Source organism: Notechis scutatus, chromosome 2 (genome assembly GCF_049901735.1).
Source record: "Notechis scutatus isolate UNSWTSFEM ecotype Mainland chromosome 2, rNotScu1.2, whole genome shotgun sequence".
NCBI lineage: Eukaryota > Metazoa > Chordata > Lepidosauria > Squamata > Elapidae > Notechis > Notechis scutatus.
Window position 1 is genome coordinate 21,679,907 of NC_142010.1, and position 24,689 is coordinate 21,704,595.

The window sequence follows — 24,689 nt, forward strand, 5'->3', positions numbered from 1 at the left end:
AGAACTCAAGATCTCCAATGCCTCAACCATTACACCCAACAGGATATCATTAAAGTCAAAGATATTAAAAACGTAATTTTTAGCTGTAGTTTACGTCTTCTTCACTGGTTACTCTTGGCATTAAGTAGCGCATCCTAAATAAACTTGGCCAAACTGTGTTTCATCTTTTTTTGTGATTTCTTTGCCATCATATTGGACTTTTTTTCCATTCAAAAGTACTTACTGATCAACATACAAACATTATCTGTAGAGGCATCTGTTTTGGAAGTAGCAGCTAAGCTTTCCTCCAGTTTAAAATTGCAAAAACAACCAGAAGTTCCTACAGCTTTTGCAATGCTCCTGGGAATTCTTTATGGCAGAATATGAGGAAACTAACTGAAAGATGTTGTCATGTTCTTCCCATGTCATCATGTGTTGAAATAATGCTTATATATTCAACAGAGGCTGTGCTTGAGGCTGATCCAGAGTTTAGCCAAGAAAACCGGTATTTCCAGAGCCAAAATGAAAGATATGAAAGTGCTATCAGAAAAACTGTTTACCTCTTCCAAAAGGTGGCTAAAATGGGATGGATTGAAGATGGCCCAGAACAGCACTACTGCTTTAAGTAATTTTAATTCAGTGGTATATTTTTTTTTTCTAAATCAGTTGGTTCAGAGACACATATGTATTCCTTAACTGATTTGGAGAATTGCAGTTGTAACCTCCTGTTACAACCCACGTGACCTACTGAAAGTAGAAAGAGTTTACATGCCTAGGATTGCAATGTAAAACTAATTATATTACTGGAAGCAATTAGGAATTAATTTTGCTTTCTGCTCTGAGTATTTTCTTCGAGCCTGTGTGCAGAGATGATGAGAGGGACAGATGCGGCTTTCGAAAAGGGTTAGCAAGATTTATCCAGTGGTTTGGGTTATGATTTTTAGAAAGGAGAAAACAACATCTAGAAATAGATCTCACTTATGGAGCAGAGGTGGTATTCAGCAGGTTCTGACCAGTTCTGGAGAACCGGTAGTGGGAATTTTGAGTAGTTCGGAGAACCAGCAAATACCACCTATTGACTGGCCCTGCCCACATCTCTTCTCTGCCTCCTGAGTCCCAGCTGTTTGGCTGGGTCTTCTTTTGTTGCCCTGCACAGGAGAACGGAGCTGGAAAGCAGGTTAGTGGGGTGGGGAGGGAATGGGATTTTGTAGTAACCTTCCCCCAGGAGTGGGGAGGGAATGGAGATTTTACAGTACCCTTCCCCTGCCACGCCTACAAGCCACGCCCACCAAGCCATGCCCACAGAACCAGTAGCAAAAAAAATTGAACCCCACTGAAGATCTAGCCCTCTCACTGTCTCACTGTAATGAATTGTATATTGAATATGCATTTGTGAGTCATTGTCAGGGGACGTAATGGCATCTGTGTTTTTGCAGGTTTCTTGCTGAGGATTTGGCATTTAACTTACATGTGGTCTTTATGAAGAGTATTTTGGCTTTAGGCACTGATGAACAGATCAACAAATGGATTCCTTTAGCAAAAAAGATTTTTATCATAGGGACCTATGCCCAGACTGAATTGGGACATGGTAAGCATCGTGATCCAGATATCTGATTTCATAAACTCTATTTCATAAACTCATAAACTTTATGAAACTGATTTCATAAAGATTCATCACGTGCCATTACTTGATATGAACTAATTTACACACACACACACACACACACACACACACACACACACACACCACTTAACACCCAGGAAGGCTGAAAGAAGCTGGATTTTTTTTTCTCAGTAGGACTTCTATTGGTCCTATTGAATAACAAGAGACAGGAGAAATTGCTCCATTTTGTGGCATCTTCAGTTAAGTGCTTTTTCTTGTTTTCACATACACAATGAGGTTGCATTAAGAGGATGACCTAAATGCAAATCAAGTGCTCTAATATTCAAGTTGTTTACTGAAATTTTGTGGAGGAGGCTCTAAGTCTAACACTTAGTGATTCTGTAGTGGAAAGTAGGAGAGCAGCAGCCAAAGAAATGGTTTTGGTTTGCTCAATGGTGGCAACTGTAAGATATATGGAGTTCAACCCCAGAATTCACCAGCCAGCAATGTTGGGAGTTGAAATCCTCACATCTTAAGGTTACCAAGGTTTTACTGAAAGTGTTAAAGAGGGACCTGGAGGTGGGATCCATTTCCTTGGGGCTGAGTAAACCTTTAAAAAGAATAGCAACAATTTCGCCCCATCATCTCTACCACATTTCCTTCATTTCTGACTTGCAGTATGCTGTAAAACCTATTTTCAGCATGCAGTAGTTCCATTGGTCAAGATAAATCTGATTCTTAAGAGGGCCTACTGGTTGGTGCTTGTGATGTCACATTTCTGCTACATAATCTTCATAGCAAATCTTGCCTCGGATTTTTATATTATTATTTAAACATTATACAGCAGACAATATAGGTACATAAATCTGACTCTGTGCACCTTTTGTTGTTGTTTTAAATGAAGCAGAAATGTATTTATGCTTGCTTAACTGATTCAACAAGCCTCACTCACCCTTTGTGTGAGAGTAATAACTAACAAGAACAGTAGTAAAGCCCATGATAGTGTGACTGTTAGTAGAATGTTACCTCTTGATTAATCTTCAATAGCTACAGAAATCTCTCGATCTGATTTTTTTAACCTAGTTTTTACCACTTATTACACAGATTTAAATATAGAAACATAAAAAATTGACAGCAGAAAAAGACATCACAGTCCATCAAATCTCCCTTGAGTTTCATTTTTTAAAGAAAAGCTCTTGTTAATATGACTATTTTTCATTGGTTATTGTTAGTGGTTATATTTTTGATTTGCAGAAGCTCTTGTTAACATGAACATTTTTCATTGGTTTTCATTTATGATTTTCTCCATTGTTGCATGGCCACTTCCCTTGTCAAATAGTATCCCATCATCATCATTCTTCACAATCAATTGCAATGCAAATTGTGTACAGAAAAATAGTTATACAAATAGAATCTAACCCCAACCCTAAAGAAATAAATATTCATAATCTCCATGTCTTCCAGTCAGCTGGCTGTAAGCACTTGAGAGTAACCCAATGCTAAAGAAATAAATATTCATAACCTCCAGGTTGTCTAGCCAGTTGGGCATAAACACTTGAGAATAACCTAATGCTTAGGTAAAGAGGCCTAGCAATTGATCACACCAAAACAATACAAAGTATTGTATATATATATAAAGTAGTTCTACATTCTGGATACTATCAGAGCAGACCTTTTGCTTAGTTAACTTTTAATACAAAGTTCTTCAGTTCAGTTGTCCTTTAAAGTCACTGAGCAGTATGAGGCAATGTCTGTCAACAGAAATTAGAGCAGAGTCCTTTCTCTAGCTATCTATTATGTCTGGTCCCTAAGTAATTTTTTAAGTCCACCTGGATAGGCACCCAGCCTTCCAGCCTGTAACTAGAGAATAGGTGCAGAATGTTGCTAATTTTGTCACAAAGGTTCAAACCAATCTTTAGGTCAAAGCTGTGGTCTCTGAAGGATGGAGCAGAAAAATTTATCATAGTAAGCTGTTAAACAAATTCAATCAGCCAGTGATTTTATGATTTTGTATAGATGTTTTAGAAACCTCATATTTATTGATGTGCATGTGCATGTGTTTTAAGAATTGAACTAGAAGTCCAGACAAAATGAGATTGTCATTCAATGAGTTCTTATACTCAGCTCTACTCCCAAAATTATGTTAGGAAATATTAAACATAGAATAGAATAGAATTCTTTATTGGCCAAGTGTGATTGGACACACTAAACATGTCTAAAATATTACAACCTTACTTTTAACGGAGATCTTTGCAAGGTTGGAATTTGTTCACAACAAGAGAAACTTTGCACAAATTTCATTCCTGGAGAAGACCAGCTAAGATTGCCAAATCTTGCTAGCAAAGGTCTACGGAGATTCTTAATCATCCAAGTCATGGTTGTCCCAAAAGTGCTTTTTCAAAAGGCAACTGGACTTTGAAAAAGCACTTTTGGGAATAGTTGGCAAATATTCAATCTTCTGCTAGTTGTCGGGTATGCAGAAAATGGTCTCTTATCTTTTTGTTGCAAAGGATCTAATCTTCGGGGCTTGGAGACCACAGCCACGTTTGATGTGGCTACTCAGGAGTTTATCCTAAACACGCCAACCTTATCTGCCATGAAATGGTGGCCAGGAGACAGTAAGTATCAAGCATGCTGATGAATTGGAACTAAATGGAAGGAATTGCTAGATTCATTTCTTCTTTTGTATAAGGTTCTGCCTCGCCAGTCTTCTGAAGAAAACAGAACTCTTGAAACAAAAGCCATTTCAAAAGGAACTTTTATTGGAAAATAGTGATAGCAAGAAGGTATAGGCAGGAACTAAGGTTTTCCCGCTCAAACTGTTGGATTAAACCATTGCAAACAGAGCCCCTCCTAAAGTCCAGTCCATCATCAAGCCAATCCCAAGGTATGAAGATTTATGCGAAACTCAGGCCGAGAAGGTGATAAATGCCTGTTCCCAAAGTAACACTGCCATTCTCCTCCAGAGATGAGATAAGGCAGATAGCTTGAGGCCAGAGGTGGTATTCAGCAGGATCTGACCTGTTCTGGAGAACTGGTAGCAGAAATTTTGAGTAATTCAGAGAACTGGCAAATACCACCTCTGACTGGCCCCGCCCCCATTTATTCGCTGCCTACCAAGTCCCAGCTGATCAGCTGGGTCTTCTTTTGTTGTCCTGCACAGGAGAACAGAGCTGGAAAGCAGGTTAGTGGGGTGGGGATGGAATGGGGATTTTGCAGTAACTTTCCCCCGGGAGTGGGGAGGGAATGGACATTTTACAGTATCCTTCCCCTGGAGTAGGGTGGGAATGGAGATTTTGCAGTATCCTTCCCCTGCCATGCCCAACAAGCCACACCATGCCCAACAAGCCATGCCCACAGAACTGGTAGTAAAATTTTTTGAATCCCATCACTGCTTGAGGTACAGTCCTTTCCCCCCTGCCAAGGTCCCAAAAGTTACAGCAAGGCAAGGCAAGGAATAAAAACAGAAACCCCCACAAAGATCCCCCCCAAGCCTTCTCTCTCCCATCAGAATGACAGTGTCCCTATAGGAATCTATGGGACCTGCCATTTTATTTCTCTCCAGCCTTTATTAATGTGAAGGCTAGAACTTTCCTGGTAGAATCATTGTTCATTGAACACATTCCAAAATGAGTGAGGACGAAGCAGTGAACTTTTCAAGTCAATTTCAAGTGTTTGGGTCTTGTCTTCTTTATGACAACTTTAACAATTAATTTGAATAGTTAGTGAGGTTATATAGTAAGATATTCTGAATATTCTGGACCATTGTTTTTAACCAGATGATAACTTCTTTTCTTCCCATCTTCTTGCAGTGGGACGGACTGCAACTCATGCTGTGGTTTTTGCTCAACTTTATCTGAAGGGACGTTGTTATGGCATGCATCCATTCATCGTACAAATCCGCAGCCTCAGAGACCATTCTCCAAGTCAAGGTGATGTTTTTATGAAGCTCTTCAGAAGAGTAAGCTAGGAGTCTTTCCATTCTCCCAGACACCGGAAGAAGAAGAAGCCACCCTCAACCAAAGAATGCTAAACTCTCTTTTTGATCTCTGTAGAATCTTCTTAGATAGCAATGTAAGACTAGTCTGTAATTTCCTAGGTCTTCGTTTTTCCCTTTTCCGAAGACAGAGTCAAGATGGGCTCTCCTTCAGACATCTTGCATTTCACCATTTCTCCTGGATTATTTATGGGTTTGGCCATACCATTGATTAATTCCTTCATTACCCTAAAAGTGTAATTCATCCCACCTTGGAGATTTAAATGAAGAGGTACATCCTACCATGTTTCTAGCAATTTGAAAGAATCAATGTTGCCTCAACACATTGATGTTTTTGGTTCCCTGATGAATGCCTTTAGTTGAGAAAAACTAAACCCATGTAAGAATTAAATAGCTCTGGCTGGGGTTTCTTTTTTTGGTTTCCCCTTATTTTGAATGTATGTTTAAAAAAAAAAGCCCTTTTTGCTCTTCATAGCATCTTTTGCTAACCTCAGTTCATTCTGTGCTTTTGCTTTTCCGAAACCATCTCTGTTGGACAGGTAGTGCTGGACAGGTAGTCAGTGGTGGACAGGTAGTCAGTGGTGATATGCTACCAGTTCAGATCGGTTCCACTGAACCGGTAGTAAAAAAAAAAGCTGACGATTAGCTGAGAGGAGGAAAAAAGATCTATCTTCTCAGATGATTGGTGCTGCAACTCTCAGCTGGTATGGGGAAAGCTGCACGCGGCGTTAGGCAAAGCATGCCCACCAAGCCATGCCCACCGAACTGGTGGTAAAACAATTTGAATCCCACCACTGAGTTACAACCATTATGAAGCTTGCCCATTATAGTTGTAAGTCATAATGGTCGTAAAACAAGTTGGTCATGTGACCAATCTGATTTTATGAACTTTTTTGCAGCAGTCATTAAACAAACTCCATTGTTCACTATGGCATAGTTTGGCTAAAACTTGGAACTGCCAATTTTGGGCAAAACTGTCATAAAATGAGACCATGTGACTACAGGATGCTGCAAACAGCCATGAATGCGGCCATGTTACTGAGCGCCCAAAGTGCGGTCACGTGATTGGGGGGGGGGGCAACGTTGAAACTTTGGATCTGGCTCATCAGTTCCCTTTTTCGGGTCTAACTTCAAATGGTTGCTAAGCAACTGGTCATATATTGAGGATTACCCACACTTTTCCTTTTTCTCATATAGATTCTTTCCATACCTAAAGAAAAATGATGGAATGCAAGAAAAGGAAGCTTATTTCAAACATTTTCTCTTTTTCTCTGTCCAAACCACCTAACGTCTTGCTCAACTTTTCCAGTGGTGGTTTTTAAGCGTTTTCCCCACAAAGCCTTCCAATACTTTCCCCCTTTTGCATTTCTTTTAATAGATTAGTTTTGTATCCCCATTGTGCAACGGAAGATTTCCATTTTATGAAATCATGTTACTCATTGCTTTTTTTTTTATTCCTCAGGAATAACTTTAGGGGATATAGGTCCCAAAATGGGCTTTGAGAATATTGACAATGGCTTTCTCATCCTGAAGAATGTCCGTGTTCCAAGAGAAAACCTGTTGGCCAAATTCTCTCAGGTATAGATAGATAATTCTCATGTATTCCAATCAGTTTCAAAGTACCAAAGATCATAGAATTCTGATACCTGGTTCAGAATGTTGACAGAGTTAGTAAATCTTCCCCTCCCTTCCCCTCCTCTTCCCTCCCCTCCTTTCCCCTCCCTTCCCCTATTTGTGTAGTAGTAGTAACCAGGGCTACAGAAGGTTGAAATGTAAAAAGTTGAGCCCTGCAAACCCTACCTACTATTACTACTAGTATTGTTTGCACAGTCAGCCATATGTTTGGACTGGATTTGGCATCTTTATCTAGCTATCTAGTCCTTCCCAAGGATCTGGGCAAGGCATGTTTTTAGAGTTAAAGGCATTGTTTCAGGAGTAAGCTGTTCCCAGCAAAGCTGCCTTTTGCAATTGACTGGTGGTGATTTTGTCAATGACAAAAGTGTTCAAGTAGTACTCCAGAGGTTTTGGGGATTTCCACCCAAGGAACCTATTATTATTGGTACTACCTTTGCTTTCTCTTGCCACAGTCATTCTACTTCTACTTACAGGTCTTTGCATTTTGTTATTTTCTCCGATTATTTCTGAAGTCAATCATCAAGTAAATATATGACAATACCACATTCAATTTAGACAGCATTTGTCAGCCTAGAAATATTTTGTCGAATAACTAGTTTTGATTTTCCTTTTAAGCATAAAGTAAAAAAGGAACACTCAAATCATCCAGCTCTTGAAATGAATTTACCTTTTTAGTGTTACTTTGGGAGGAGTGCCCCAAAGATGCTTTTTCAAAAAGCAGCTGGACTTGGTTTCTCCAGAAGCTTCTTGGATGAGAAGTAAAACGTCTTCAAGGAAAAACAAAGTCCATTTTCCTTTTGAAAAAGCACCTTTGGCACAACCATGACCTGGATAGTTGAGAATCTCCACAGACATTTGGGTGTGGGGGAGAGCTGTTACTCTCTAGCCAAAGTACAATTTGGTTCACATTAAATTACCACAGTTCACCCATAATTTTCATATAGGATGAAGAAGCAAAATTGGTCTGTATCTGCTTCTCAGCCGCAGTCCCCACTGGCAATGTTGCACTTTCTTACTCATACTCACAAAATATGCAGGATTTTAAGAATAAATTTTGAAAAATTATTTTAAGTTTTTCTTAATGCCTATCAGCTCTGTTCCCCAATACCTTTGCCTTTAAATCTGATCTTCCAGGTTCTACCAGATGGTCAGTATAAGAAACAAGGATCTGACAAAATCAACTATTTGACTATGATTGTGGTTCGGGTGAACATACTTCAGAGTTCAATTATTCCCTGTCTGATGAAGGCTTGTACTATTGCTATCCGATACTCCGTGGTGCGTCGGCAATCTGAGTTAAAGCCAGGGTATGATATGAAAAGAGAGATATGCTTCTGTCTGAATGCTTAATTTCCCATAGTTACACATACACCTAATACTAATCTCTTTTTACAATATCGTTTTAGATTTTGGGCAGGGATAGGAAATTGGTACTGTTCTGTATGTTGCTAGACTATTTCAGCACTTATTCTGAACTCTAGTGCCTAGAATTGTTATAGAAGCATTATGCTTCTGCTCAAGCATGAGAAAATTGTTTTAGAAATATTTGAGGGAATCCAGATGCCATACAATCTGATTTTCCCTTGGATGCCGTAATCACAGTTCAACTCTCCCAACTTCAATCCATGTTGCTATCAAAGAAATGTTTTCCATAATATATTACCATAAATCCAGGAAATCACTCAGCATTGATAACTTAATTTATTTAATTCAATCAACATTGGTGGGTTCTGTTGTTGAACCCACCAGGCAGTAATTTTTGACATGATTCTTTCTGACTGAAACAAAGCAGTCATTTTTATTTTTAAACGGGTCAAAATCAATGAACCATGGAAATATAAATACAGTACAATTTGCTGTCAATCATGGGAATAACAGCTTCAATTTTTTTCTTAGAAAGAGATGTATTCACTGATCCTTAGGCAGCATTTGGAGAAAATTGCTCAATCCTAAATCATTGTTTACACTCTTACAATTCATAAAATATACTAAGAAGCCTTAAAGGTTTTCTTTCCTTTCTTTCTTTTTTTCTTTTTCTTTGGTAGCCTTCGTGGAATTGAATGCAACATTTGATTTTTTTTAATTGCTATGGATGTTATGATAGAAATTGGAGAATCTACTGATAAATGGCTGCTTTATCTTATTATTCATGTCCTTTGTAGCATATCCTGTTTTGGTTCAGATTTGGCTATGCTGGAACCCAGTTTGCTATTTCTGTCACTATAGGGAGTTAGGTAAAAATGTGTTTTCCTAGTTCTTAATTGGCATTTATATGCTTACATATATTTGCCAAAAATCTGACAAGAAAAATTATGTTTAGGTGCATGAAAATAATGTAGTCATCGTATCTTGTTTTAGACCTGGAATTAAGCTCTTTACTAACTAAATGTTCTTATTGCAACAGCAATTTGTCATAGATCAGTTATGGCTGTTAAAGAATTTGGTCCTTAAGAAGAGGTTTACTCCACAAAAGCTGTTACTGGATAATCAAATATTAAAACAAACATTACCTAAATTTGGCAATAGACAGTTTTTGGGAAGATAAAGGATGTATTTATTTATATCCCATTTTTATTATATTGATCAATAATTTGAGGCAGTGAAGATATTAATAATTATTCCTCCTCCTATTTTTCCCCACAACAACAACACTGGGAGGTGAGTTGGACTCGACTATGGGTGTCAAACACGATCACATCATGTGACAACTTGGGATATATCACAATTTTTTCCCTTCGCGGAACTGGTATGTGTATGATACATTCACATGGGTGATACAGTCTAAGAGCCTTTGTGGCACAGTGGTTAGAGTGCAGTACTGCAAGCTACCTCTGCAGCTAGCTGCCTACAATTTGGCAGTTCAAATCCTACCACGCTCAAGGTTGACTCAGCTTTCCATCCTTTCAAGGTGGTTAAAATGAGGACCCAAATTGTTGGGGGCAATAGGCTGACTCTGTAAACTGCTTAGAGAGGGCTATAAAGCACTATAAATCGATATATAAGTCTAAGTGCTATTGCTATTCAGCCTGCAGGCCGCCAGTTTGACAGGCCTGGAGGGAGTGACTGGTCATCCAGTTGATTTTGCATGCCTAGGAACTAGAATTCACAGTCTTGTTTCTAGCCTGATGACTTAACCAGTACCCCAACCTGACTATCTGGGATGAGGGAATTCTATTGGAGGACTACACTGTATCACCCATGGCCAGCATGTCTCACGCTAATCTGCAGGTGAAATAAAGAAATGTAACTTCATTGTAACTGAAATGCTCAATCTTTCCAATTTCTTATTTTGAAAAAGAAAGCTGAGATTTTGTGGTTTTCACTAACTTTGCTATTGAAGGCCAAAAGTGTAATCAAGTGAAAATAGAAAGCTCCTTCTGTTGTGAAGATAGTTTGGAGATATGTGGGCAAGCCTGCCATTCATCACCTTCAATATTTCTTTTCCTCAGTGATCCAGAGGTTAAGATTTTGGACTATCAGACTCAGCAACAGAAGCTTTTTCCTCAGCTGGCCACTGCCTATGCCTTTCATTTTACTTGCAACTATCTGCTGGAGACTTTCCACAGATGCTACAACCAGACCCAAGAAGGAAAATTTGACTTGCTTCCAGAGGTAATGTGAAAGAGAAATATAGCATCTTCTTGTGTAGAAAACCTTTGGCCCATTTCATCAGTCAGCAAAATTGCTCTTCGCATATTCACTCAGAAAAATTTTTTCATGGTCTTCAGTAAAAATTACTCCCAAGTCAGTTGAATTGGAATGTGATCTATGTCCTATGTCTTGAGAATCCAAATAAGGATGCTTAAGGATGCTTAAAATATTGTATATCTATAAAATAGGAAAGCCCATATAATTTAAACCCTTATGCAGGCACTGTAGTCAGACTTGGTAGCAATTCTTGTTGTTAAGAATAGTTTTAAGATATGTGCTCTTTATAGATTTTATAGATATCATATCTAAAAATGAAAAGATGGAGCAATATGATGGTTTACATTTAACAGATGTAGGCTTGGGCATTAACTTAATTTTGTATCATTATTATTATATGGATCCCTTTTTTTTCTTTTGGTTTCTTTTTAATTTAGTGCATACATGTTATCAACTGTACATCTAGACAATCTTGGCAACTTTAAGATGTGACTGGGAAATTTTGGGACTTGAAGTCCACATGTCTTAAAGTTGCCAAGTTTAAGCAGCATTGATTTAGATGTTTTAATTCAAATGTCATTTTTTATTGTTTTCTGTACTTCACTAATAAAATGAATTCAAAGGGATAGTTTCAAGAGGAATGTGATTGGAGCTTTTTCCTTGTTTGAAACAGAAGACTTTGGTTCAATGGACAGTTGTGGTTTCAAGAGATATTTGTGCATTGGCTTGTTTTACAACCACAAAACAAAGGCTTCGGACATGGTCCAAGTAATGTTAAGAGCTTTTTAAATTTGCTATCCAGTATGGATGCTATTATTAATAGCAGTAATGCTTTTTTAATAGATGCAATATTGATTTAAGAAGGTAGAAAGTGTTTTAAGGGTTTCTCCAGTTTGAATCAGTGGGACTTGATCCAACCACTGGTAAGCATTTCTAGTCTACCTTTGAGCAAATAAAACATTTTCCAAGCTGATATCCTCCAGACGTAAGGGTCATTCCAATAGGAGGTTCTCAGATTTACTGCACAAGACTTTTGAAAGCTAGAGAAGATTAACCTAAAGAAGTTTTATTTATTTACATTGTACTTGTTCCCTTCCTCAAATCCCTGGTCTGAATTTACCATATGAAGTGTAAATATAAAATAGAAACAGATGTAAACCTTCATAAATGTACTTGGGAAAATAAAAGGGTGCTTCTTTAATCATTCATTTTTTATATTCTCTGTGGAAGTATTGGAGATATGTATCTTTTAAAAAAATGTCTTTGAGTCAGTGTTTACTCCTGGAAACTTCATGGGCAAGTCCCTGCAGTTTTAAGGAGGCAGCCTCCTCCTTAAGGCTGGGAGAGAGATACTGGCTCAAGGTCAGTCAGATGGCTTTGTGCCCAAGTATGACTCAAAATCTTCCAGTTCTAGTCTGATGAATTTCACTACTACCTCAAACCCGATCTACCTTACCATTTTAATTTCTTACATTTCACAGCTTCACGCCCTGGCAGCAGGCATAAAAGTGATTACTACCGACTACTGCTCAGCTGGAGTTGAGGTGTGTCGAAGGGCTTGTGGGGGACATGGCTACTCTCTTCTCAGTGGCCTGCCTTCCATTTATATGAAAGTGGTCCCGTCGTGTACTTATGAGGGAGAAAATACTGTTCTCCTGCTGCAAACAGCCAGGTAACTTCAGTTAAAAAATGTTACTTTTCATCTCTGAAGCCTTGCTAGAAACATCCTAGAACAAAGGAGAAATTTTCTGACTGTTAGAACAATTAATCAGTGGAACAACTTGCCTGCAGAAGTTGTGAATGCTCCAAGACTGAAAGTTTTTAAGAAGAGATTGGACAACCATTTGTCTGAAATGTTATAGGATTTCCTGCCTAAGCAGGGGGTTGGACTACTAGATGACCTCCAAGGTCCCTTCCAACTCTTGTTATTCTATTTCTGTTTCTATTTCTATTCAATTCTATTCTGAAAAGCTTTTCCAGAATACGTTTTACAAGCACTTTTGCAGCTTTTTTTATAAAATGAGTGGTCTCTAGAAGTCCAGGTTTTTTTTTATTTTCCAGCACTTCCATATTATGAAAGGGATTCCAAAATGCTACAGGGAAAATGTTCATGTTTGCATTTTTCGCCTCTATGTGTGTATATTCCTTTACTTAAAGAAGGGGAGCTATTACTGCTGATTGGCTCCAGATATCCTATGGAACAGAATATTCACGAACATTCCAACTACTTAAGAGACAAAGCTGCAAGAATACTTGAATTACAACTTTTGTGAGAAAGGTAAAAAATTGGCTGGACTGAGTGTCTCTCCCATGTTCCAGAAAATAATACATTTTCCTTTCTTTTTATTGTTGTGGTTATATTTAGTCCATGGCTGGACTAAAGAGTTAAGGAAATATAGTGGTGTAACATTCATAAGGAAACAGGGCCTACATAGTAAATATCTTTTCTGTATTCTGGTGTCCAAAAGCAATCTTTTTTTGCATCCCTATTGTTTATCTCTGAAAATAATTGCCATCATTTAGCTCGTCTTAGGATGTGTCTTGGTTTTCATTTTTCTTCTTTATTTTTAGATTTCTTATAAAATGCTATGGAATGGCACAAATGGGCCAGCCACTTCCTTCATCAGTTGCCTACTTTTCTTCAGTGAATTTTGGAAAATGTCAAGCCCAGGAAGAAAAGGATTTCCTAAATCCTGATATATACACAGATGCCTATAAGCATCGAGCCTTCAGGTTGGTATAAAGAAACTGGAATAGATGTTTTTTCCAGACGGAGCACACTGCTTCCGCTTTTGCTTTTCAGCCCCAATCCAGGAGCCTTCGCAGGCAGTCGCTTTCACAAAAAACTATTTTTGTGTTGAATTTATGTTTTACCAACGAAGATTTGTCGGTAAACATAAATTCAACACAGAACTGGAATAGAATTCCGTATACAGATAGTCTCTGACTTACAACAACTGAGATCAGAATGTCTATTGCTAAGGGAATTTCTCTTTATTTGATGGCTTTTTTAACACAGCCGTTAAGCAAGTCACTGCAGCTGTTAAGTAAATCATGCAGTCATTAAGCAAATTTGGCCTCCCCCATTGACTTCACTTGTCAGAAACCAGCTGGGAAAGTCACAAATGGTGTAGCCATTATGCACCTGGCATGTTGCAACTGTTGTAAATACATTTCAAATAACAAGCACCTGAATTTTGATCACATGATCTTAGGGATGCTGTGATGCTCATTCAGTGCAAAGACCCAGTTATAAAACACTTTTTTTTAAAGTGCTGTTGTAACTTCAAACAGCCACTAAATGAATATTGCAAGTTGAGGACTACATGCCAATCCAAGTTGAGGACTACATTGGTATTGCAAGTCAAGGACTACATTGGTATTATATGCCAATCCAAAGGTTGGATGGTAAAAGATCAGATAAAATTGAAGATGACGCAGAAGACTTTAGCCTAAGGTCATGTCTTAATATAAGCTTCTTCCCAGAATTCATATGTTCTTTAGTTGGTTCCCCTAATTCTCAGGATTAAACGAATTGATCATACGAATATAACAATAGTGGGAGAAAATATGTGTTGTCACTAAGAATTGATACCAACTAATGATGCATCATCATTAAAAAAAAAACCTCTCATTCAGTACTGCATTTACCCAAGGAAGATGATTCTTCATCTTCAAAGGAAGAATAAACAGTGGGGGTGGGGGGGATTACAAAACAGAAATCTAGTGTAAAATTCAGTTTCCTACCTCGTCCATTCAACGATGCCAATTGCAGCTGAAACCATACTGAAGATATTCCATGCATGCTTTTGTCCACTGCCCCGTTAAAGTCAAATGTTAACTATTGACTAAAACGAACTCCTTGTAAATTAAGATCCCCCTTTATAAAATGAAGTGGTTTACCCCATCACTCATCACTTTACCTCATAAACAAGAATGCACACATATTATCATGGCAATGTATGTGGTTTCTTTTCTCCTTCTAATAAAAGTGCCAAAAGAAAAACAAAATAGAGATGGGATGAGGGACAGGGGTGGGAGAGAGACCTGGATGGGGGGGGGAGGGGGAAGAGATGGAGGAGGAGATGGAGATGATGCTTTTAGCAAACAGATTCCATGCAAGCCTGCTATCCCAGCCAAGCAAACAGAATAAAAGGGTCCAGATTTGTTAGCAGGACTATTCATAGTCAATTTCGTCTCCTGCTGATCCTTTTGTTTCTAGCAGCCTCTATTTTCAAAATGATGCCTCTGTCTCATTCATAAATAATTGGTTGGAAGAGGATTCTATTGACCTTTTTGGGAAGGCCACTGGATAAAATATTTGTAGATCCTATGACTTTGTCTTCAGGATTGCTGATGAAACACCTCAACTGATAAATTTTACCCATAGCATCACAATCACCTCCACTGATTAACACTTGGACCAAATACTCACATAGTCAGAACTTTACACAGATGGTACAGATAAACAATCCATATTGAAATGTAACCATTTTATAAACATCAAGCAGAACCTGAGATTGCCATGTATCGTAATGGGAAAGTTGCAAAGTTGTAACATAGATAGAATTCTTTATTGGCCAAGTATGATTGGACACACAAGGAATTTGTCTTGGTGCATATGCTCTCAATGTACATAAAAGAAAAGATACATTTGTCAAGAGTCAAGAATCATAAGGTACAACACTTAGTAATAGTCATAGGGTACAATAAGCAATCAAATCATACTAGGAAACAGTCAATAAAAATTGTTAGGATACAAGCAACAAGGTTACAGTCATAAGTGAGAGGTGAAAAAAAGGATGAGAGGATTAATAGTAATAGTAATAATAATGCAGACTTAGTAAATAGTTTGACAATGTTGAGGGAATTATTTGTTTAGCAGAGTGACATGGTCTTTGGTTGGTGTATTGAATTGTTTTTGATTTGCAGTGAGAGTTATTTTCTGGATCACAGTGTTCAGAAAACTCTTTTATTTGCAATTCTTCATTCCAAAATTCCACCCTCCCATGTTACTGCATGGGTAGATCAGTCCCCATCTTCTGCCATTAAAAAAAATTTTTTTTAGCTATGAGGTAATGAGTTTTAAATTAGTTGAACATTTTGACATGTTAATATTTGTTTGTATTCTTCTCTTCTCAGATTGATAAGAAATGCAGCGATGAAGCTTCAGCAGTTGGTTCAGGCAGGAAAAACACAACATGAAGCCTGGAACCAATGCACTGTGCAGCTAACAAGAGCTGCGATGGTTAGTCATTACATTGTGCTTTTCCCCGATCAATTATTTTGGCAGGAACTGAGAATCCACCAATTAAATTAGGCTCAGGCGATGAACCCAAGGAAAATAAGGCCCTTCACACTTTGCAAAGCCACCTTTTGTATAGGAAGAATGGAAGGGAAAGATGGCATTGACATTTTAAGCTTTAAGCTTAAAGGTGTGCCAGTTTTTTTTCTAATCGTGCATGTCTTCTCCCTATTTTAAAAAGGAACTTTTTTGACCCAAAATATGCCATCCAAAATTAGATATATATTAGTTGAGTCAGGTTCTATGCAGTTAGTAGGCTTTGGACTTACAACATTTGCTTCAGTTCTACCTGCTCTTCATCTTATTACTTGCATTCCCATACAATTTAAAAATATATATATCTACAATTCCCTAATTCATCAGGCACAAACATGAAGCAGGAATATGATTCAAGAGCTGGATAGCTGAAATGCTTGTCTCCGGCAAGGACTAAAAGCACACAAGTTAACAAAATATATCTGGAGCCATCTGGCTGCTTTTACTCATACCTTGCCCTTTGTTTAGCAAGAAGCCGCATTGAAGAACATAGTTCTGCTTACTTCCGTATGTGCCTAAACCTGGGACTTTGGGGGTTGTGCCTCATCATGTGACTGCTCCAGCTGAACAGGAGATGCTTGTGACTGTCCAGATTCCACTGAATCCTGGTTCACTGATTTCTGAAGCTGACAATCCTGAAGCATAGGCTCATATTCTAGTGTGTCATATTCTAGTGTGAATCATGACTTCTAACAGAGGAGTGCCAAATTCACGTGGTCACGACGTCGTCACATGACTTATCGGGATTTCCCCCCCCCTTGCTAAATTGGGCATGGGCGTGGCCAGCATGTATGACTTTGACAGTTCTGACTTATAACAATTGTCAATTGTGGGGGAGGGGGTGTTGTTAGAAGAACAGAGTGCTATCTTACAAAAAGCAGTTGTTGGGGCCTACTGTTTCCTGCATGGTCCACCAATTTGTTCGTTCTTATGTTTTCTGTTGGCTTTTCTTTTTTGTAGTGATCTCCCAGGCCATGCATTTTGTTCTGTTATATTTTCTCTGAGAAGTTGGATGAATGTAAATTCAAAATGGTGGACACAAACAATTACCGACTAATAAAAACATGAGGATTTGTCTAGAGACACCCACCTCCAACTGACCAAATATGGAGGAACATTAACCAGTTTGGAGAAACATCCCTTTCAGATGTACCTCCCAGATATGTGAAAATCTTTCCAGACAAATTTTCTGATCTCAGTTCCTGAAATCACTTTGAGCAGCTATTGAAGATATTGAAATGGAAACCCTACTGTGTAGAAGTAGAACCTCTCCAATGGATCTCTTTCCAACCATCTTTTTGACATACAAACTTTTAATATATGTTCAAGTTTATGATAACAAAGATCTGGGATATGACTTTCTCTGTTAATTTTTTCAGGCTCATAGCCATTACATTGTGGTACAAAAATTTACTGAAGAGTTGAGGAATCATGCAAAAGAATCTGCCATCCGGAGAGTCCTCAAAAATCTCTGTGACCTCTTTGCTCTACATGGGATTTTCTCTAATGCTGGAGATTTTATGCAGGATGCATATTTTTCTACAGAGCAAATTGACAGGGTGACTGAAACATACCTGGATCTCTTGGCAGTCATTCGGTGAGGTGATTTTCTTCTCTCCACAAAAATGACTGAATTCCGTAATTTTTGGGGGGGGGGGGCTGCTCTTGCAAATCTAACAAACTGCCTAATCTTTGGATAAACAAAAAGGGAGGCTGGCACATTTCAGGGATCCTTCAGAGAAGCACTGATGTCACTTTATTTTTCTCCATAAACCTACTTTGCATCTGCTTCTTTATCAAGATTAACCGTATCATGTGACATTTCTATGTGAGTGAATGAATATGAAAATGGAGTTAATGTTTACTCACAGTATGAGCAAAAGTCAATTTTCCCAAGAAATGTCTTTTTTAATACGTTTTAATTGTATCCTTCTGTTATATTTTCTCTGAGAAGTTGGATGAATGTAAATTTTAAATGGTAGACACAAACGATTACTTAGGTTAATGCTGCTACTAATAAAAACATGGGGATTTGTCTAGAGATACCCATCTCCAACTGACCAAATATGGAGGAACATTAACCACTTTGGAGAAACACCCCTTTCAGATGTACCTCCCAGATATGTGAAAATCTTTCCAGACAAATTTTCTGATCTCAGTTCCTGAAATCACTTTGAGCAGCTATTGAAGATATTGAAAGGGAAACCCTACCGTGTAGAAGTAGAACCTTTCCAATGGATCTCTTTCCAACCATGCAGCTGGTCAGACTAAATTTTTGCTCTAACCTGCCCAATACTTTTTATATTAGGTCAATGATAGTTTATGCTGCACTACTGTTTATTAATATAATTAACTTATATTGTTAATTATATTAATAAATGGGAGTTGTACTGTGAACAAAATTAACTCCTTATACCATCAAAGGCTTATACAAATTGTTGATCAAAGTACCATTTTTCATTCTTGCTCATATGCATAACTTCCATGCTCAGTTAGAGATCCTTGGCACTTGCTTCTGAATTCCTGTTGTTCTACATCAGGGCTGTCAAACTTGCGGCCTGTGGGCCAGATGCGTCACATGGTGGCCATGCCCACGGCTGGTCTAGCGAAGGGGTAAAAGTCGCGATACATCACATGATGCCACCATGATGATACGAGTTTGAAACATTCAAGATTTTACAAACTTAAAGGGACACATGCTTCTGTACAGACAGAAGTCTGGAACCCAAATTACTACTTGCAGAAACTTCAGGCCAGGGCCAATGGTAAGAGATACTGAGAACTGTAGTTCTGTAGCATTTGGGACAGCCACAGGTTACCTCTCTAGGGGCTTCTATCCCAATGGTGATCCATCCATTTCCTGCCCATAAGTCACATATTCTACTAGTGCTTCATTTTTCAAAACTTGTTTACTTTGATGCTTAAAAATTGCTGCTACCTCTGTACCTTCAGTTCTTATGTTTCTAATCTGATTTCAGTCAATGTTGATGTCTATATGAAAACTTCTGTTGGATACTTGGGTTGTACTTTGAGTACTTTATGGCAGTGGTTGCCAACCAGTGGGCTGGGGACCACTGGTGGTCTGTGAGAAAATTTTGGTGGTCCACAGAGAAATGTCACCCCCAAAGCAATTAATCCAGGCTGCACAGGAACACAAGGCTACGCCACCCACATGGCCCTTGGGAACACAAGGCTTGCGTCGCTTGCATTGTGAACAACACGAGGTAGTGAGGAGAGGGGGGAAAAGAGTGGAGGGAGGGAACTCGCCCCACGTGCCTCTCCTGGCCATCGGGATGCTTCTTTCCGCTTCTTTCTTCTTTTGCTTTTGGCTGCACACAAGGAAAGCAGCAAAAGCCTTTCTTTCTCTCCCCCAAACTCCGCCAGAAATGAGTCTTTGGGACCCTGCAAGGCATCCTGCTCCAAGAGGCTGCGCCATTCTGGTGGAGTTTGGGTGAGAGAAAAAAGACTTCTGCTGCTTTCCTTGCACGAAGTCAAAAGTCTCTCTCCCTCTTTCTCTCTCTCTCCCTCTTTCTCTCTCTCCCTCTGAGAATGGAGCTGGAGACAGTATCCTGCGATACCAAATAAAGAATGATCGATCGGTATGAAAATGCGGTGGGGAATTTTCCTGCAGACTTTTTTGGGGATTTTCCCAGGATCTCTGCTGCTTTCTGCAGAGACCCTGGGAAAATGTCAGCAAGCCACCGTCAGTCAAAATTCACATTAGTGGTCCACAGGATTTAAAATTATGAGTTTGGTGGTCCCTGAGGTCCAAAAGGTTGGTGACCCCTGCTTTATGGGGTAGAATTTATTACTGATAAATTATGACTCATCAAATATTTTCCGTGCTCTCTCAGGAGAGATGCTGTGCCATTGGTGGATGCCTTTGACTTTTCTGATGCATGTTTAAATTCAGCCCTGGGAAGCTATGATGGCCATGTCTATCAGAGGCTTTATGAGTGGGCCAAGAAGTCCCCAACCAATCACCAGGTGAGAAGAATCACTGGAATAGCAATAACAATAGCATTAGCACTTAGACTTCTCTAAGCGGTTTACAGAGTCAGCATATTGCCCCCAACAATCTGGGTCCTGATGGAATGGAATACCAGGTTTGCATTAAAACGCAGTATTTAACGGGAAATAGTTGCTTTCTCAGCATCAGATGAAGACAAAATCTATTTTGCAGGCTGAACATGCATTATGAAAAATGTATTATTTGTGTGATTTCCCCATAACCTGGTTAATCCTATATAAATGTGTAAAATATATACACAGCTGTACATAAGAAGTGATAAAATAGAACTAACTGTAACATAAGGGTTTATTATTACCAGAGCTCAAAACAAACAGAAAAGGTTAAATTTGAAATGATTTGGGACACCCCTTGGAAGGAGAAAAAAGGGGATTTGAGGGCTGAGAAAAAGGATGTTAACAGCCAAAGAAAAAGGCAGCTCTGCAAACAGCGAGAGAGGCAGGATATCAGAAAAAAAGGTCATCACAAGAATATAGATTACCTGGTACAAAGAGAGATGGAAATTGATGCAGTCATCCTGAACATTAGTGGGTTTAGACCTGGTTAATGCTGAATGGGAAAGCTCAAGAAAAAAGCAGGATTAGTGGTTACTCTGAGAAGGTGGGGAGATATTTTTCTAACCTTGTTTTTTTTCCTCCTGAGTGGAAAATTAGAATGAATTAAGTGCTCAAAATACAGATCAAATTGGATGGAGGCATACATCAACATAACCTATTTTAAATAGCTATGAAGGCATTACAAAAATCAATGGAACATTAAATGGGACAGAATTTTGCATTTCATTAAGTTCTTCCTTCCCATGTCCCAAATAATCTGAGCAGCAACAGAAAATCAGAAGACAAGAGAAAATACCTGTATAACTGCTTAATCAGCATTCTATCTACCATTGCCTGAAAGTGCTGCCTGCCTGGCTGTCTTGAGGTTTTTAAGTTGCCCAGAAAAATACATGTTTTCTGCTTACTGACAAAATGTTGGTGCTTCCATTCCTGTTATGCACTTCTGTTCCACTATAAAGTGACTGGCATGAGTATAATGATAGGAAGGGAAGCAAGTAATCTCAGTTTTCTACTCAAACAAGCAAGTCATCCAGGTTTCTGACTCAAATAACCCAATGAACACAGCTTGTAGCTGCCAGCAAGCTGCAGAAAGAAGTGGGGGAAAAAACTAGGCAGTTTCATAAATCAAGGATGGAGACTTGGCATAGGAAAGCTCTGAAATAGCGGGCAAGGCCTGCATTGCCACATTATAAGTATGTGTATGTGTATCCTTAACTAATCACCTTTCTTTGAATGACCATTCAAAGTTACACCATCACTGAAAAAAGTAACTTGCAATATTCGCACCTACAACTGTTGCAGCATCCCTACAATCATGATTAAAATTTTGGGCACTTGGCAACTGGCCTGTATTTATAAGAGTTGAGTTCCCTGGGGTCATGTGATCACCATTTGTGACCATGTGACCTTCTGACAAGCAAAGCCAATGGGGAAGCACGATTGTATGATTTATTTAACAGCAATGATGCACTTAACAACTGTGGCAAAAAAGGTCATAAAATCAGGTGCGACTCATTTAATAACTGCCTTGCTCAGCAACAGAAATGCTGGCCTCAATTGTGGTCGTAAGCCGAGGACTAGCTGCAATGGATTGCCGTCCATCCTTGTGAGCTCTGATCATCAGATGCAATTTGTGACAGTATGCAATCATTTTGAAGTTCTGAGCATACAACGTGGGCTTGCAACATTCCCCTTTTTGTCCATTTTCAAATGTTTGATGAGGAATCTTTCACTCAAGCCCTAATTCCCTTGCTGTAGTGGCCATAAGGAATGGCCTTGAAGGACAAGAAGAACTGCGAGCAAAGCAATGGTCAGATAAGTGGGTTTGGGTCCATTCCAAAAAGTAATTTGAAAAAAGCATCTCACACACCCCTTCCCAGTTCACGCAGATAAAACGAGGGAGGGGGAAAGCACATTCAGACTCGTAGGATTCCATTACTGTTACAATGAAAGCAGTCTTGACCTATATGGCATTGGTTTCTTAGTCTTAAGTTTCTTAAGGACTATTTGCAGATCGCTATTTTGTTCTGGATAAGAACTTGGCCTAGCTGGGCTTATCAACTGGAAGGTTGGCAGTTCGAGACCCAATGACTGCATGACGAGGTGGCTCCTAAGAGTTTGAAAGCATGTAAATGCAAGTAGATAAATAGGTACCACTTCAATGAGAAGGTAATAGCATTCCATGCACCTCGGCGTATAGTCATGCTGGCCCGTATACCCACGGAAGCATCTTGAGACAATGCTGGGCTCTTTGACCGTGAATTGGAATAGTGAATTGATGGTGAATTGGAAAAGTACAGCTCCCTAGAGTCGGACACAACTGGACAGGAGAAAATTTTACTTTCTATTAGGAGCCCTGGTTTCCCTACATTTAGTTTAACGCAGTGAACATATAAAAATGGACAGTTAGTTATATGAGGCTGTAATGAGAAAATCAAGCTATTATGTTTCTGCCTTGTCTTTGCCACCGAGTCGTATGCCTAATTGCTTTCCCTCCCCTTTCCCTTTTGCTTTCCAACAGGACGATCGGGTCTTCAAGACATACTTAAAACCACTTTTCCAGAATGCTCTCTCCAAATTGTGAAGAAGGGTCTGGCACAGGGAAACTCTTTTCCAAACTCTCTTCCAAGCAACACTGTCAGTTTTCCTTAATAAGCACATGAAATGTAATTGCTGACTGCCTTTAAGCTGGATAACAACAGACTCAATTCTCCCAAAGGTGCTTTTTCCAAAAGACAACAGGACTTTTTGGGGTGTTTTTTTTTTCCCTTTGAAAATGTTTTGTTTCTTGTCCAAGAGGCGTCTTTAGAACTGAAGAGAAGAAGTTTCTTGGACGAGAAGCAAAACATTTTCAAAGGGAACACCCCCCCACACCACACACCCAAAAAAGGCCAGTCGCCTTTTGGAAAAAGCACCGTTGGGACAACCATGACCTGGATGATTGAGAATCTCTATAAAATCGCAGCCTTCTTTTGTCATACAAAAGGCGGGCAGCTGATTCACAAAGAGCCTATGATGGTGGGATTGTTTGCAAGATGGCTCACCACCGGATAGTGATCCTACATTGGTTTCCCATTCACAGATTTCAATCAAATGAAGAGTCTCTACGAAGTCCACCCAGTTAAAATTAGGAAAAAGTCAAACATCTTCCCCAAAAGAACCTTATCCATCCCGATGCCCTTCAAATATGCTAGACTGCAACTATCCACAGAGAAGTTGTAGTCCAAGTCATTTGGGAGACAGTAAGCTAGGAAAGGATGCCCTAAAGCAGAGGGGCCACCACCTTTTGGGCACCAGGGACCAGTTCCATGGAGAGAGGTTTCTCCATGGACCGGAGGGCGCGTGGTTTCGCATGCTGCCTGCATCCCACAGACGGGGCTTCACTTTTGTTTGCATGGACCAGTTTCTGGCATGCTGTGGACTGATGCCGGTCCACAGACCAGGTGTTGAGGACCCCTGCCTTAAAATAGCGATGATGGGATGCTAATAGGAAAGGGTTCGTAGAATTGGGTTGGTGGTGGTGCTTTTGAGTCAGTGCTGATTTCTAGCAATTGCCTAGACTAGTCCTTGCAGTTGGGATAATATTATTCCTAATAATAATAATAATAATAATAATAATAATAATAATAATAATAATAATAAAACAGAGTTGGAAGGGGCCTTGGAGGTCTTCTAGTCCAACCCCCTGCTCAGATAGGAAATCTTACACCATTTCAGTCAAATGGTTGTCCAATCTCTTCTTAAAAATTTAGTGTTGGAGAATTCACTTCTGAAGGTAGGTTGTTTCACTGGTTAATTGATCTGTCAGGAAATTTCTTCTTAGTTCTAGGTTGCTTCTCTCAATGAGAGGGAGGGACTGGCCCCCAAGGTCACCCAGTTGGATTTATGCCTACATTGGCATTATAACTCACTGTCTCCCAGATTCTAGCCTGGTGCCTTTAATCATTACACTAAAATGGTTCTCATGAAAGTTTTAGGGCTTATTTAATTTTTGAAAATGTTCTTAGTGAAACTCCCATTGGGGGCTTACTAGAGTTACGGACCAAATCAATTTCACAAAATGACCTTGAGATAGCATCGCTGGGGGGCAGTTAGAAAATTACACCAGCTGCCCTTACTGATTGAATACATGCTGACCTCAAATCTGATTTGGCTTAACTTATGTGCATTCTCAGAATCAAACACATCATATACACTGCTCAAAAAAATAAAGGGAACACAAAAATAAGATATCCTAGATCTGAATGAATGAAATATTCTTATTAAATACTTTGTTCATTACATAGTTGAATGTGCTGACAACAAAATCACACAAAAATTATCAACGGAAATCAAATTTAGCAACCCATGGAGGTCTGGATTTGGAGTTACACTCAAAATTAAAGTGGAAAAAAACACTA

At 39.1% G+C, this 24,689-nt stretch overlaps 1 protein-coding gene across 2 annotated transcripts in view; it reads left to right on the forward strand.

The window, feature by feature from the left end:
• Positions 1–22,959, forward strand: part of ACOX2 (acyl-CoA oxidase 2) — a 30,635-nt gene extending 7,676 nt beyond the window's left edge. For both annotated transcript variants that reach the window (XM_087953657.1, XM_087953658.1), the window contains 13 exons: positions 442–604; positions 1,416–1,567; positions 4,093–4,200; positions 5,395–5,514; positions 7,042–7,157; positions 8,349–8,521; positions 10,664–10,826; positions 12,344–12,534; positions 13,434–13,595; positions 16,005–16,110; positions 17,583–17,800; positions 20,058–20,190; positions 22,811–22,959. In XM_087953657.1, coding sequence (XP_087809783.1) covers positions 442–604; positions 1,416–1,567; positions 4,093–4,200; positions 5,395–5,514; positions 7,042–7,157; positions 8,349–8,521; positions 10,664–10,826; positions 12,344–12,534; positions 13,434–13,595; positions 16,005–16,110; positions 17,583–17,800; positions 20,058–20,190; positions 22,811–22,873 — 1,868 coding nt within the window. In that variant the 3' untranslated portion in view covers positions 22,874–22,959. The remainder of the gene's footprint in view (positions 1–441; positions 605–1,415; positions 1,568–4,092; positions 4,201–5,394; positions 5,515–7,041; positions 7,158–8,348; positions 8,522–10,663; positions 10,827–12,343; positions 12,535–13,433; positions 13,596–16,004; positions 16,111–17,582; positions 17,801–20,057; positions 20,191–22,810) is intronic.
• Positions 22,960–24,689: the final 1,730 nt, after the last annotated feature.